Source organism: Lacerta agilis, chromosome 10, assembly GCF_009819535.1.
Source record: "Lacerta agilis isolate rLacAgi1 chromosome 10, rLacAgi1.pri, whole genome shotgun sequence".
NCBI lineage: Eukaryota > Metazoa > Chordata > Lepidosauria > Squamata > Lacertidae > Lacerta > Lacerta agilis.
Window position 1 is genome coordinate 17,490,304 of NC_046321.1, and position 15,533 is coordinate 17,505,836.

At 45.1% G+C, this 15,533-nt stretch overlaps 2 protein-coding genes across 5 annotated transcripts in view; both read right to left on the bottom strand.

The window, feature by feature from the left end:
• Nucleotides 1–13,454, bottom strand: part of LOC117053874 (IQ motif and SEC7 domain-containing protein 3-like) — a 140,800-nt gene extending 127,346 nt beyond the window's left edge. For all 4 annotated transcript variants that reach the window (XM_033162181.1, XM_033162180.1, XM_033162182.1 and 1 more), the window contains exon 1: nt 13,361–13,454. The gene's annotated coding sequence lies outside the window, so the exon portion shown is untranslated. The remainder of the gene's footprint in view (nt 1–13,360) is intronic.
• On the bottom strand, nt 13,357–14,139 carry LOC117053877 (IQ motif and SEC7 domain-containing protein 3-like). The gene has a single exon (XM_033162184.1). It carries the CDS (start codon nt 13,918–13,920, stop codon nt 13,357–13,359), a length of 564 nt encoding a protein of 187 aa, XP_033018075.1. The 5' UTR covers nt 13,921–14,139.
• Between the last annotated feature and the right edge of the window lie 1,394 nt (nt 14,140–15,533).

Sequence of the window (15,533 nt, forward strand, 5' to 3'; positions counted from 1 at the left end):
ATTAGGTAAGATAACTGATCAGTACCAAATTTCATGTACGTCAGGGAGTGTTTAGTTCAAATAAACTGAAGGGCCAAAGTCTTCACTCAAAGTACCTGTATGTCAAGGGGTAAAGTCCATACTTTTTCCTAAAAAGTACCTTTCACCTGAAACTCACCTCACTGCCAGGATGCCCCCCTCTCCAAGGTAAAATATGTTTGCCCCCTACCTATTTTTTCATTTATACCATATGTTTCTGTGTATAAGATGATGCTTTTTGCTATTAAAAAAAATAGGCAAAAATTGGGTGTCCTCTTATACACGGATAGTGAATGCAGAGGGGGGACGTGCAATTAATGGCAGCAGCAAGCGGAAGATTGGCAGCGGCAATTGGGCGGGTGATTGGTGGCTGTGGCAAGGCCTACTGGCGATTGGCTGTGGCTGCAGCAATTGGGCAGGTGATTGGTGGCTGTGGCGAGGTGGGCAGGCAATTGGCGGCTGCGGCAAGTGGGCGGGTGGGCTGTTGGTGGCAGTGAGCAGGCAGACAATTGGTGGCTGCGGCGAGGTGTACGATCGGCAGCAGCGGGCAGACAGGTGAGCAATTGGCAGAAGTGACCTCCCCCACCCCCACCCCAAAAAACTGAACAACTTAATTTCTTAATTTAGGGTTAAAAAAAATAGGGGTCGTCTTATACATGGGGGTGTCTTATACACAGAAAAATGCGTACACACACCAACCACTTAATAAAAAGATCTCTAAGGGGTATAAAATATTCATTTAAAAATTCACAATAAATACAGACATGAAAAACAGTGGACATAATACAACCAAGTTACAAAAAAATGAGATTCTGACCACACATCAGTAAGAACTTTCCGACAGTAAGAGATGTTCAACAGTGGAACAGACTCCCACAAGAGGTGGTGGACTCTCCTTCCTGGGAGGTTTTTAAGCAGAGGTTGGATGGTCATCTGTCATGGATGCTTTAGTTGAGATTCCTGCATTACAGGGGTCTAGATGACTTTGGGGGTCCCTTCCAACTCTACAATTCTATGATTCTATGAATTATCAAAATACAGATAAAATCAGCAGCTTAAAAGGGGAGGGTTACAAGGTAGGCTTGCCTAAGCAGCATGAAAGCTTTTAGAAGGTGTCAAAAACCACGCAATGAAGGCTCCTGCCTAATACAAATAGGCAGTAAATTCCAGAGAACAGGTGCTGCCACACTAAAAGATTGATTTCTCACAAGTGCAGAACAAATGTTATGTGTCACTACTACATGCAGACTAAAGATGTATTTGTTCACAAATGTATCCTGCAATCCCAGCAGCTGGTGTTATTTATATTGGGTTCTTAAGGATATACAGTATTCTTACGTCTTTTACTGTATAGATTGTATTTTTATTGCTGTTCACTCCCATGGGAGGAAGGGTAATGTAAACATGAAATCAGCAGCAGCAAGAGAGACCCCCCTCAGGTCACTGCCAACAAGATGGGTCAGTATTGCCTGCACAGTGTAGTAAGGGGGTCCGGATGGTCTACAGGAGAGACAACTGAAGGGTTAAATGGCTGTGCCGCTTCAGCCTCTGGGTGACCGATCACTTTTTTAAAAAAAATGTTCCTTTATGATTTCCTAAAACCTTTCTGATTCTATATGGAGGAGCATTCAGAAGAAATATCCCTCCACCTGCAGCCTGAATTGACAACAGTCCATTCTACCATGTCTGGATTTTATCAAGTCCAAGCATGACCTCAGCTGGCAGAAATGTGTTTCATATTACTCAAAATAGGGTCCTGGTGTACTTTAATCAACTGGTTCCAAGAGTCAGACTAGCAGATCTAGAGTGCTCTATTGCTCCTAGCACCGTTTTGATAGCATTAGTAAAGCCCTCATTTCTGCTGCGATGGAGCAGCATTCTTAAGCAATATCACATCTTGTATGGTTATCAGTTCTCCACACTAGGATTCAGCCTCTTTGGCTGGGTCCCTTTGCCAAAGCATTCACTTCTCAGCTTGAATTTCACAGGGATCGGTCCTTAGCCAAGGGCTCTTTGTCCCCCTGCCTGGCATGTCTCACTGCATCCATGCCACTGTCCACCCATTTTGCTTTGCCAGGCTCTGATGCATTTTTATGTTGCACAAACTTGATTATTCCATTCATGCCATGCAATTTTTCTTGCTCTCTAAGCAACATTAAGTTAAAATGACTGCTGTATATTTATTTATGTATTACATGCACATGACCCTCAAGGAGCCCAAAACAGCACACACACCTTATCCTCACAACAGCCTTGTGACACAGGTGAGCCTGAAGGAATAGGACTGGCTCAAGGTCACCCAGTGAGTTTCTTGGCTGAGTGGGGATCATAGCTGTCAACTTTCCCTTTTTTGCGGGAAATTCCCTTATTCCAGCACCGTTTTCAATTGCAAAAAAAAAGAAGGTTGACAGCTCTGGCTGGGGATTTCAGCCCAGTCCAAGTCTGACACAATAACCCAGATACATTTCCCATCATCCCTGACCATTGGCTATACTGTCTGGGGCTGATGCGAGTTGGAGCCTAACAGCTTCTGGAAGGCCCAGGTTCCCTAACCCTGCCTTAACCACTGCATAAAATTGCTTGCCCACATGAACAATTGACTCGGATAATTTGATAAATAGGGCAGTTGTGATCACAATGCTATCCTGAATTGGAACCAACCCAGTTAACTCAGTCAAGGAGTTATATAGAATGGGGTTCTATTGTACGCTGGACTTAGAAATAGGCAGCATGCACCCATCACCCACATGTAGTACAAATTCTGCAGACTCCTATTTACAATAAATGTTTTGAAATAACTACTAATATCTCCTAAATGACAGAATGTCTATTAAAAGGCAGAATTCAAAACAGTTCATTTGGTGAAGGACTTTTAATTTGCTGCTCAAAATTTCTAACTGCAAATTTTGATCATGAATATACTTGCATATTTGCTTAATGTTTCCCAAATATTTGACATACCATGACATTTGACTTGAATATTCAATGAATGAATGACAATTGCTGTTTGGCAGTTGACGTGTAATGTGCATTTGACACCATTTAATGGCTGACACCCATTTATATTTTTCATGCAATTGTTTTAGCATCTGATGGATGACATGAAATGGTATTAGTCAGGTGACTAATTTGATGCCGGCTAAAGCTATCAAGAGATGGCAATGACTTCAGTTTCACATTTTGAGGTTAGAAGTTTGTATTTAAAATTCAAATTCTGAAGTCTGAATTTCACTTTCAAGAGATGAGTGGCAAAACTGGAAATGTTGGTTTTGATTTTGAGTATTTGCAAATATTTGTTTCACTTTTTATAGTCTTCTTTACATATTGAAGAATTGATGTGGGATCTGTTTTTCCATGGTTTCAACCGAGGGCCTTTTGACAGTACCCTCATTGCAAGAAGTGAGGTTAAAGGTAACCAGGCAGAGGGCCTTCTCAGTAGTGGTGCCTGCCTGTGGAACGCCCTCCCATCAGAGCTCAAGGAAATAAACATCCATCTGACTTTTAGAAGACATATGAAGGCAGTTCTGTACAGAGGTTTTTAATATTTGAGGGTTTATGTCTATTAATATTTTGTTGGAAGCCACCCAGATGAAATAATAATAATAATAATAATAATAATAATAATAATAATAATAATAATAATAATGTCGTCAACATCATCATCCCATTGCAGTGTTGTCTTGTTCAAAGGTCTACCACCCAGTGGGGATGAAATCTCATAGGTCCTTGACTCACCTGCCTGAGATCAGGAGTAATAACTGGACCTGCACCATTAAGCCTGTTAGTAGTGGAGTGCCCTTTAATCATTACAGCAAAAGCTGTGGATATTTGGCTTGTACATCACTGCTGTAACACCTTCATTTCTTGATGCATATACATGTTAAATACATTTAAAACCACATATACATGTTCAATACATTTTAAACTACAGATGAGCCAAATATTTTCTTATTTCTAACCCCTTAGTAAAAGGCCACTTTTGCAGAATTTGTGTGTGGTACCTGCCATTCCCTTCCCTCACAACATCCCATCATAATGCAAGAATTGGAGCATTGCTGAGAATACAAAACAGTGCCTAAGCTGTCAACACATCTGCTTAACTTTCAGGGGCAAAAGTGGGCAGAACTACCATTCGGAGAAGAAGAAGAAAAAAAAACCTGTGATACCACCATCTCCCCCTCAAGAAACAGCCTGCAATTTTTTCTTCTCCCTACAGAAATTCAGTAAAATGGTTCCCACCCACCCCCCCACCCCCCAATTTCTTTGCCTACAAATAGGGTGAAGAACATTCAGGAGGGCATTGGGACACAGCTCTGTTTCAAACAGGCTGATAGCTTAGTGCCTGTTGCTGTCCATGGTACTGAATCTGTTCTGTGTCAACTCTTCTGTCCTGAACTCTAAATCTCTTTTAACACCGTGTCGCTGGTTGAGCCTGGGCGTTCAGCTGGAAGGATACTGTTTCGTTTTTTGGGAGGCATGACAGAATCACAAAGGAGGTGCATGAGCACTGCAAACAAATCCTGAATGCAGATGAATATGTGCACTTCATAACTTGATTTGCTGCCATAATTTTCAGGGTGACATCCCTGGGTGATGACAGAAGATAAAGCCTCAAGGCATCATGGCTGAATCTGAGGACAAGACGTTGGCGTGGAAGACAGTCAGTCCTGCGTTTCTTATTCCAGCTGTGTTCAACCCTTGCCCCTCTTTAAATCCAATCACTCAAGATTCTGAGAATGCAGGATCATTACTCAATTATATGCATTTTACTGGGGCAATGAACAAATATAGCTAGAATTATTTTAATGCGAGTAATGGCTCATAATATTTACTCTAATTTTAGTGCTAAAGTAAGTAGCTGTTTGGGGTTGTGTAACGACTTTATCACAGAGAAAATCCATTACATAAAGAACTAATGCATAGCCTGCTTTTCCTCCCCAAATGGAGAACAGCGCCTCCTGCAAATGCAATTTCTGTTTGAAACTTACATAATTGTGTATATTGAACTAAAGAAAAAAAGAACATAATGGCCTCAACTCTTAGCCGAAAAAAAGAAAAAAACCAAATGGTTCTCATATTTATCTTTTTGTTCACATCTTGTGAACAGACCTACATAAGACCTATGTAAGACCTACGTAAGATGCAACGTAACCCACTGCTGGAGGGCAAACTGCATGTTACACACATAATGCACATAATGCAAATCCCAACTATTTTTAAAAAAAGAAACAGCCTTGGAAGGAAATGATTATTCCTTGCCCCACTAGGCATTTTCTGCAATCCTTTTGCACAAACACACACAGGGAGGGAGGGAGAGGGGGTTCCATATCTGTGTCTATAAAAGTAATTATACATCTAGAGCCCAAGTGAGAAATTGTTGGGGTGGTTTTGAGCAGAAAGATGGGTGACAAAGAAAGGGTGAAGTTCTAATGCTTGGGAAAGTATGGTTGGACAAATGGAGTAGCTAAGCTTGGTTCGTTGGCTTCTCCCATCACAAAGAATGCCTATAGGGGACAGAAATGAAGGCAAATACAGCAGAGTTTGAGGGTGGTGCATCCCTAAGAAACTTGGGGGGGGCAGCACTAGATTGGGTTTATACCATGTGACTAATCACTTCTGCTGCACAAGCACATCTTTGATTCATCAGAATCAGGTTTTGTTCCTGGCAATGCAAAATTTATTCAGATACAAGGAGGATGCAAGTGTTTGAAGAACACAGACCTCTTGATGAGGCAAGAAAAAAGTTCTCAGCTATTTCATGTTTCTTTTCCTCGAGGGCCAACATGGCAACCATGCTTTAAACCACAGATTTACTGAAAACTAGCAAGAAAGTTAGTTTAGACATCTATGGGCCTTGTAAGTTGAAGTGAATTACAGTGGGATTTATTTCCAAATCAACATGCAGGGGATTCAACTAAAAGTTAGGGCTGCGAGTTTATGTACCCTTACATGGAAGTAGTGCTTACTTAACTCTAAGGGAATTACTTTTGAGTAAACATGTACAGGATTGCACACATTATCCGATCCCTAAGATCTCAGGGCATGGTGGAAAGAAGAGGTAGCAACCCTGTGGCCCTATAGATTTTGTTGGACTCGAACTCCCATCAATCCCAAGCAGTGTGGTCAGTGGTCAAGGGTGATGGGAATTGCAGTCCCACAATGTCTGGAGGACCACAGGTTAGTCACCCTTCATCTAAAGGCAGCTCGTGAAGCTACTTTACTTAAGCTAAGCAGGCTTTTCTAACAGAAAGCTCATTATTATGACGTAACAACAGCAAACATTGCACACTGGCACTCTCTATTCGTAATTGCCTTGAATATATTTAAGAGCAAGCCTTTGAACCTTGCTCCAATCTTGACTCCCTTTCTCTCCTATGCACACACACTGAAATCTCTACCCTCTCCCCCAAAACTCTGACTTGAAGTTACCATACCTTAGCTGTGCCACCTCCTCACATCTGTATTATAACGATAACACTGACTTTCGCTATAAGGGTGGTATACACACACACTCAACAGCTGTATAAATGCTATTTATTACTATTGTGTTCTTGTCCTGCCTGTGTGTGACTTGACCGGTTGGCCATTGCGGGTCAGAGGATGCTGGACAAGAAAAGCTAACCCAGTAGCCAGGCTCACCTGACATTCTTATTTACACTGGTCCTTTTGCCTGCAACACTGACCTCTTTGATGCAAGCAAGGTGGCACAATCTGTGTCACTCAAGTGGCCCAGCAGTCAGTATCCCACATCGTCAATAATTATTTGGGCTTGATGACAGTTACTTTAAATAATTCAGAATAACAATGTTTATTCGTGTTGAGCATGAAGCCATGAAACACTTTAATGTCTGCTTTTTACAGGTCAGTGACAAAAAAGCCCCAAAACAATTGTAAGTTATTGGATTCTAATTCCTGCCTTTCCCCCCCCCCCATACACACACATGCACACACGCACACGGTTCAGACTCACAACCAAGCTGTCTGTGTCCAGGAATGCCTGTTTTGGGCTTCTGATTATGCCAGTGAGCCCATGGAGAGAATTCTGTCTAGATAGGAAGGCAGCAGGATGTGAGACCATCTAGGTTAAGGAGTGTAATTCTTCCCTTGCTGTAATTCAATCATAAAAAGGGTCTTGAGGGAACAGCAAAAAAATGGGGATGGTTGCCTAGTGTTCTGAAAAATGGTGCGGGGGCAGAAATTATTCTCCATGCATCTGGGAGTAATTTGAAGCTGAGTCTTACAACAGGAAATTGTCTGATCAAGGTAGCTTTCTTGCCTGCTTCTGTCGGATACTAATCTGACATGCTTTTCTGGGGGTAGAAGAGGGGGAGACACCAAACATCCCAGAACAGATTACCTTATTTTTAATTTAATTATTATTATTTTTGCATTTGGGTGAGGGAAATGGTTGGCTTCTAAAGATTTAAGAGCAGCACTCATGCAAGAGGTTCTTAGGCAGAAAAGAGGAATGAAATGGAGCAACCAGCCTCATTCCCGCAGTAAAATCAACACATGCACCCCCCCTCCCACCTATTCCTCCACCTCTCATTCTGCAGGAAAGATCTGCATTAGGCCTCAACCACATTTTATGCATAGCAGCAATTAACAATTCTGTGATCTCTTTCTTGCCAGAGAAATAATACTCACTGTTACTAGAACTATAGTGTGCAGTTTTGTGAATTTGTATGTGTGTTTTGGTGGCTTTTGCCTACAATTCCTTTTAAGGAAAATTTACAAGGGAAGAGCATTATGAACACAGCATCACCAATCCACACAATGTTTCACAGCACAACATAAACGAAACAAATCCTACCACCTATAAGGCATTTACAATCTGCATCTCTACAAATGGAGGAAGAGATGGCATAAAGAAGAAAGGGTAACAGGGGATGAATGCACAGAAAAAATGCAGTTAGGCTTTCTTTCAGCTAGTGGATGAGGATTCAGGGGTTAGTGGAAGGCTTAGTGGAAGAACACAGGAAGCTGTCTTGTACTGAGTCAGGACACTGGTCTGTCCAGCTCAGCCCTGTCTACACTGACACCTTCCAGGATTTCAGATGGGGGTTTCTCCCAGCCCTAACAGGAGTTGCCAGGGATTGAACCTACAACATTCTGCAGGCAAAGCAGATGTTCTAGCAATGAACTATGGTCCTTCCCAGAGGTAAATAGTACCCACTCTAAGTATATATGACTCTACTTTTATGCTGTCTTGTCCGAAGCTCAGATTCAACCCTGACATCTCCAGTCAAAGTGCTCAGCTAGCAGGTGATAAGAAAGCCATTTCTCCATCAGAGACCCTAGAGAGCCATCGCTAATTAGAGGTGGAAACAATACTGGGTTAGATGGGCAAGTAGTCTGTCTGGGTATAAGCCAGCTTCCAGAGTTTCCTCTCTCAGCTGTTTAGTTGCTCTTAGGCTAGGGACACCGAGTGTACCTTCTCAAGATTCATGTACTTTACATTTTCTCCTTTGCTTGCACTATCAAGATGTAACTTCTGTATTTAGCAGCCTGTGGCTCTCCAGATGTTGCTAAACTACAACTCCCATCATTCCTGACCATGGCTCAGGCTGACTGCAGTTGCTGCTCAGTAACACCTGGAGACCCATAGGTTCCCTATCTCTGATTTGGCTCATGGGTAACCACAAGCTTCTAACTCAAGTGTTTTCCAAACTTGGGTCTCCATAAGTTTTTGGACTACTACTCCCATCATCCCTAGCTAGCAAGACCAGTGGTCAGGGATAATGGGAAATGTAGTCCAAAAATAGTTTGGGAAACACTGCTCTAAGTGAGCTAAGTGAGAATCTGCTGGGGAGAACTTTAAACCATCTTCAGTATAACAGATGTAAACTTTCCTATTTAGAGTTACTGGAGTGGGTTCAACATAACTGAAAGAATCCTTATCCCCATTAATCCTTATCCTCACCAACAAAGTAACATCAGCAAGGTTGAGAAAAAGACCTTTCAAACTGGTAGTTCCAGTTATCTTGAATTACCTCCTTGAAGAACCTCATCAGTACCAGTCCTTATTTCTCCTTAAAAACTAATCCTACAGGGTAGCGAAGGTGTTCCTGTATTCTTGTTCAAGCATGCCTTGCTATTACACCCAAAAGACTGAGATTTTAGCTGGCTCTTTATTTCTACCTGTGATGCTCTTTCATTACAGCTCTGGTGCTGTTTTGATAAAATGATTAATATCAGTATATCAATATAAAAAGTGCATTGAGTTCAAGAAAGACAGGACACTTTTAAAATCAGAATTTAAGCTGTTTTCATTTCACAGAAGCCTCCAGATAGCACCCTGATCCTAAGACTCACCAGTAGTGCATCAAGTGCTTAGGATGAGGAATGCCAAGAGCAACACCAGAGTAAGTTCACAAAATATAGCATTGTACTGACAATGCAACACACCGACCAGCAGACAGAGCTGAGTTTGATAAGCTGTCATCCTCAGAATAGGACTTATTTGAAAGCAAACCCCACTGAAATCAATGGGACTTAACTGCTGACCAAGTATGAACAAGACAGAGATGGAGAACTATTCTAAAGGTAACTTTGTTTAAGTGCTTTGTGGAGTACAGCCTAATAATACAGACCACAAGAAGTTCTCCTTCACCATTTTACCTGTCTATTTTGTTACTCTACTATCCATCATTTCCTCCAATGCATACGTGGTGTTCCTAGATGGTCACCCATCCAAGAACTAGCCACATCAAGATATACTTAGTTTCATCAATGTGGTGGCCTCATGTGCCTTCAGAGCACACCTTGAGACCAGGATGGATGCCAATAGGCCCTTTTCATACCTATCTAGAATGATTGGGGGGGGGGACTGCAGCACAGATCCTCCCCATGCCCCTCCAGTACCTGTAAAAGGGAAACCATTGCCTCCAGGTGGCTGTAGACCTACCATGCCAACACTGTTGGCACAGGAAGTTACCACATCAAACCAGTTTCCTATGTGACTGCTTCACTTTCAAGGTCATAAGAACAGGAAGGGACATGATGAAACCACACAATGCCAACACCACACCAGGAAGTATGCAAGAGCACTCCATGCAGGAGAACTCCCCAGTGGATCATCCCCTAAGTAAAAGCCACCCCCAAGTGCTCTCTTCACGATATGCATTCCCAATCATGATACATGAGATCTTTAAAAGAGTAAAGGACACCTGATAGTTAAGTCCAGTCGCGAACGACTCGGGGGTTGTTGCGCTCATCTCTCTTTACTGGCCGAGGGAGCCGATGTTTGTCCGCAGACAGTTTTTCCGGGTCATGTGGCCAGCATGACTAAGCCGCTTCTGGCAAAACCAGACCAGCGCACAGAAACCTTCCCACCGGAACGGTACCTATTTATCTACTTGCACTTTGACATGCTTTTGAACTGCTAGGTTGGCAGGAGCTGGGACCGGGCAACAGGAGCTCACTCCATCACGGGGATCCAAACCACTGATCTTCCAATCGGCAAGCCCTAGGCTCAGTGGTTTAGACCACAGCGCCACCCGCGTCCCTTTTATGAGATCTTTAGCTGAGGATAATAGAAGGACTGAGCATGGGAAGTCAGTGGCACAGCAAATGTGCTCAGTCTGGATTTTACGAAGTCCAGAGCAGCTCCCTTTCCATTCTGTGCTTTGCACAGTGAGCTCTTCTAATGCATGACTACAGTGTCTTCAAAGCAGACTGGTTCCCAAATGATATCACAGTAATGATATCATAATAAAGCAAGGCCTTTGAGTGGTCCTTGAAGATGAGAGGGCATACATATACATGCAGCAGAATGAGCTGTCTGCAGTTTTGTTTCCAAAACATGATGCATTTGCAAGGCACTACAATATCATTATTCAGCCCTTTCTGGTGATGTGGGGAGGGAATCACTTCAAGCCTCTTCTACCCATACATGATAGTTACATATTAAGAAAGCTCATGTGTGTACTTGCTTAGAGAGTGGCCATTTTCTACCCCGATTATCATTCCAGTCAAGCAACAGGAGTCCCGGATCAGACGAAAGAAGCAATTCCAAAAAGCAGCTACTACAGCATTTAGGGTTCAAATTACAACTGTGAGAATACTAGAATATTATAGACAAAGGGTAGTAGGGATAGCTTTGCTCACATGTGGTTTTGAACATAGGGTACTTTCAATAACCCATATTTCCTGTCACCACCACCTACCTACCCAAAATTTACTGCATAAAAAGACCCTGGTATTACCTTGTACGCACTTGGGGAATATTCAACACAGTAGTCAAAATCAGTAAAAGATATTTCAAGAGGAAGTTCTTGTTATGTACAAGGGGTGTTGCACTTTGCATCTTTACTCAAACTTTTTCTCTGGCTAAGCTATAGAATAAAACAAAAGGCTATCTTAATTACGGTGAACAAAGAGGGCACCAGGGGTTGCTCTGCTGTCTCCTTTCAACGAGTGCCAGAGTCCTGAAGACTTTCCTACCTGGGCATTTGGATAAGAACTAACCAGGTATAGTCCCATCCCCTTCTTCTCTGTTTACAATAAATAAGATTTGTATCCCAGGAAACAGCTATTCAGACTTATGCATTGAAACCGACTCATCGTTCTGCTTAGTGACGTATGTGAGAAATTAGGAGGAGATGAAAGGGAAATCTTGCCAATACTAGGTTTTGGGTTTTTTAAATAGATTTCTGAAATTCCTCTCTAACACAATCGTTTTTACGCTGATATAGTAGCGCCGTTTGAATTGCATTTCAATACGTGGAATTTGCAGCAGAAGAGATCTCGCAGCTTCATTTGGACGGAATATGGGCCCAATCCTGCAATTTATTTACCCCCTGGCAAAACACATACCTGCAAAACACATACTACTATTAGTCAATAAACAAGATGTTGACTTTTTGATTACAAGCTGCTCGTAGCAAAGGGCTAGCTGTAGTTTGGAGAAATATTCATTCTGCACATTGGGGGAAAGATGACTACCGGTACCATTATGTGTTCTTTTCTCTGACCAGCCTCATTCAGAGAGAAATGGGCCACCTCTCCCAACAGCGAAAGATTTCACAGTTCTGCTGCTGCCCCATATTTATAGAAAACATCCTATATACAAATGAAGATTTTAAAAAAATTCCCCACTTACAACAAATAGGAGAGGGTAGAAGGAAGCAAGAAACCCACTCCTGAGACTAGAAATGAAATGTTGTTCATGGGCCTCAGTGCCATTAAAGTCAAAGGTCAAGGCTTGAATTTAAAAACGCAACTTTACTTCTACATCCTTGAAGTACCTGCAAGTGAATTTTTATTCTTATCTCTCCCCTGTACCATAGCAGCTCTGGCTTCTATCATCCACATGTATGCAAAGAGGTTAATGGAATCTGTTGACTGAAAAGACCTTGGAGAGACAGGTGAGATATCTCTAGCTAGATGCATTTGCAAAGGTACTAGGCAATTACAATTCAGTTTATGCATAACCCAAGAAAAAACATAATTCCTCTGTACCACTTTAGAACCTTCATTGCAGCAAAATTTGAGCTCTTGAATACCACATATGCATATATAAGATGCACATGCGCGCACACAGTCGCACTGTACACAAACACACAACCAGGCTTTCTTTGCTGATAAAGAAAAACCTTTAAAACAATTCTTTGCCACTTCAGAAACGGGGAGTCACCCAAACACACTATATAAACCCACAGGAAAAAGAAACCTGAATTACAAATATATGAAGGGTTTGTGTCAATAGGAGAAGGTATCTGCAATGTTTTCCTACTGCATCTTTAATGAAAGGGGAAATCCTAGTTGTGTAATAGGAGCTATTACAGTTTGGAAATTTTTGTTCTGTAAAGCAGCTGCAGTGCCCAAACAATTGAGCAAAATCTGACACCAGCCTATGTCTTCCTAGGAAATCCTCCTTTCCTGCTTTGGCTATCTCAAACATATTTTCAACCGGCAGAAAACAACCAAGGCATGCTTTTCAACCAAAAGGGGGGAGGGGGAGAGTGGCTTGTGTTTTCAAAAACGTAAACTTCTTCTGACGATATATCATCACACATAGGAGAAAGGAAGCTGGGAAGCAGGGAACTGAACGCCCCTTGCCTAGGCGGCATTTCGTTTCTCTGGCATTCTATGGAAATTGGAAATACACCGGGGAAGGGATTTCCCCACCCGCCCACTCCGTCAGATTGCAGCGGCAGTATGCGGGGCAGGATCCTTGCTCTTCCTGCCGTCTTTTGAACCTGATTGCACACCGATTGCGTGGTTATCAAGGCTCCAAATAAATGAATTTCTCATCATTGGGCCGGGGGGGGGCTCTTGGTGACCCAGAGCCCCCTCTTTCCTCCTCACCTCCCTCCCCCCTCCCTCCTTCCTGACTTACTCTGGTCTCCTGCTCAAGACGCCTTTGGCGATGGCTGGGGGCGGTTTGTGCTGGAGCAGGACCGCGCAACAGCTCTTCTCCTTGCCGTCCTTCTCGGGGTGGTGGTGGTGGTGGTGGAGCGGAGGGTGCTGGTGGGGGGCGGGAGTCCGGCTGCCGCTGGGGCTGGCCTGAGCTTGCTTGCTGCTGCTGCTGCTGCTGGGAGGCTGCGGAGGCGCCGGGAGCTGTTGCGGGTGCTGAAGCTGCTCCTGCCGAGGCTGCTCCGGTGGCGGCGGCGGCGGCAGAGGCGGCGAATGCTGCTGCTGCTGCTGCTGGCCCTGGGGAGGACCCGGTGGGCAAGCCGGCGGCGGAGCTGGGAGCCCGGGCTGCTGCGTGGGCTCGTCGGGCAGCGCGTGCTGCTGGCGGAGGCTGCGGTTCTCGGTGCTGAGCTCGTCCAGGCGCCTCTCCAGCTCGTCGATGCGCTGGCGCTGCGTGTGGATGAGGCTCTGCTGGTTCTGCACGATGGCGGTGAGCTCCTTCAGGTAGAGCACGGCGCGCACCGGGTTCTCCAGCAGGCTCTCCATGCCCCGCGGCGGGGCCCGGCGCCCGCCTAGCCTTCCGCCTGACAGGGGACTCCGGCCGAGGGTAGACGAGGAGCAGCAGCAGGAGGAGGAGGAAGGAGGAGGATGCCGCCTCCGCGCCCGCGCGCCTTCTCCTCGCTCCCTCGCTCGCGTGGACACACGCGCACACGCAGCCCAGAGCCTACACACGCAGCAAGGGCGGCGGGCGGCAGCCTCGCAGCCTCCGCGTCACGCGCAAGCGGGGCGGGCCCAGCGCGGAGATACGCCGCCCACCCGCTCGGGCGGGAAGGAGACCGGGAAGCCGGGGCGCTTCCCCCGGGGAACTCGGCGAGGGGAGACGCCGCGGGCGAGGTGGCGAAGTTGGCGGCGAGCGTGAGGCGAGCAGGGCTGAGAGAGAGGCTCGTTGGGAGCGCGTGACAAGACTTTCTGGAACAGGCCTGCCCTCCTCGCCCCTCCCGCCCCGCGCAGCCGGGTGAAGGGAGGCGAGGGAGAGAAATTGGGGGGGGGGCAGCAGGGAGGGGCCGGGCAAGAGAGGCGGCGGGAGAACGAGCGAGCGAGCGAGCGCGGGGGCAGGAAGGAGGAGGGAGGGAAGGCGGGGGGGGGAGCGGGACGGAAGGGGGAAAAGGTGAGCGAAGTCACGAATGCAAAAGGAGAGGGTCGGGGAGCGTGAGGGAGAACTGGGGTCCTTAAGAGCGGGAGGAAGGAAGACGGACGACGTGCGGGGAAGCAAGGAACTCGGATGTGGGAGAAGGAAGCGAAGTAGAAAATAAAGGGCTGTTTGGAAAAGGAAGGGGCATAGGGAAGCGGCTGCGCGCGCACTTCGAAGCCCACTCTTTCCCTCGGGGGATTCTGGCCACTGTAGTTTGCCCCTCACAGAAGTACGGTTCCCAGCAACCCTTAACCAACCACAGGGCCCAGAATTCTTTGAGGAGGGGGAAATGTGCTTCAAATGTGCTTTAAAAGGTATAGCGTGTGTGCAGCCTAAGTGCTTGCCCGGTACTTTTCACTGTATACTGTGCCTGCCTTCTACCCCATTTATTCCCCCCCATGCACTCCCATCAACACCAGAAGACCTGTTCAAAGTGCCCTTTGGTGCGGACAGAAGGAGTTGGTCATTTCTGTTGTGTCACTGGCTCCTCATCGTGGGCCCCCTGGAGAGGCCTGCCTAGACCCATCCTTTAGTAGCTTCCATTCCCTGACCAAAACATGGCAATTTGGGGAGCTTTGGATAGAAACTGTTAGCTAGTTGTGGGCTGCTGTGTATTTTTCTTATTCTTCAGCTTTCTGTTATTTGCTGATATTTTTTAAATTTTGTTTTGTATGATGTGGATGCTTCTTGTTTACATTCTTTCTTGAGGGGAAAGCAGGACACCATATATAGCATACTTCTTAAATATCAGCACCTAGTCAATAGCATGAAAGATTCTTCGTTTTCTTTTCTACCCTTTTCTAGAGAAACTGCTGTGTACCACCTCTGCCCAGATTTACTCTGCTTCCCTCGCTCTCCTGTTTCCCTCACTGCTTTCTTGCAAATGCCATGGAACAGTTCCAACTTCCAACGCCGTGAGCAAGAGGAGCTGTTACATCATGGAAACCCCACAGCCATCTGATGCGGC

What these genes read in the sequence shown, in the direction of transcription:
- LOC117053877 (XM_033162184.1), bottom strand. Translation starts at nt 13,920, where the DNA reads ATGGAGAGCCTGCTGGAGAACCCGGTGCGCGCCGTGCTCTACCTGAAG.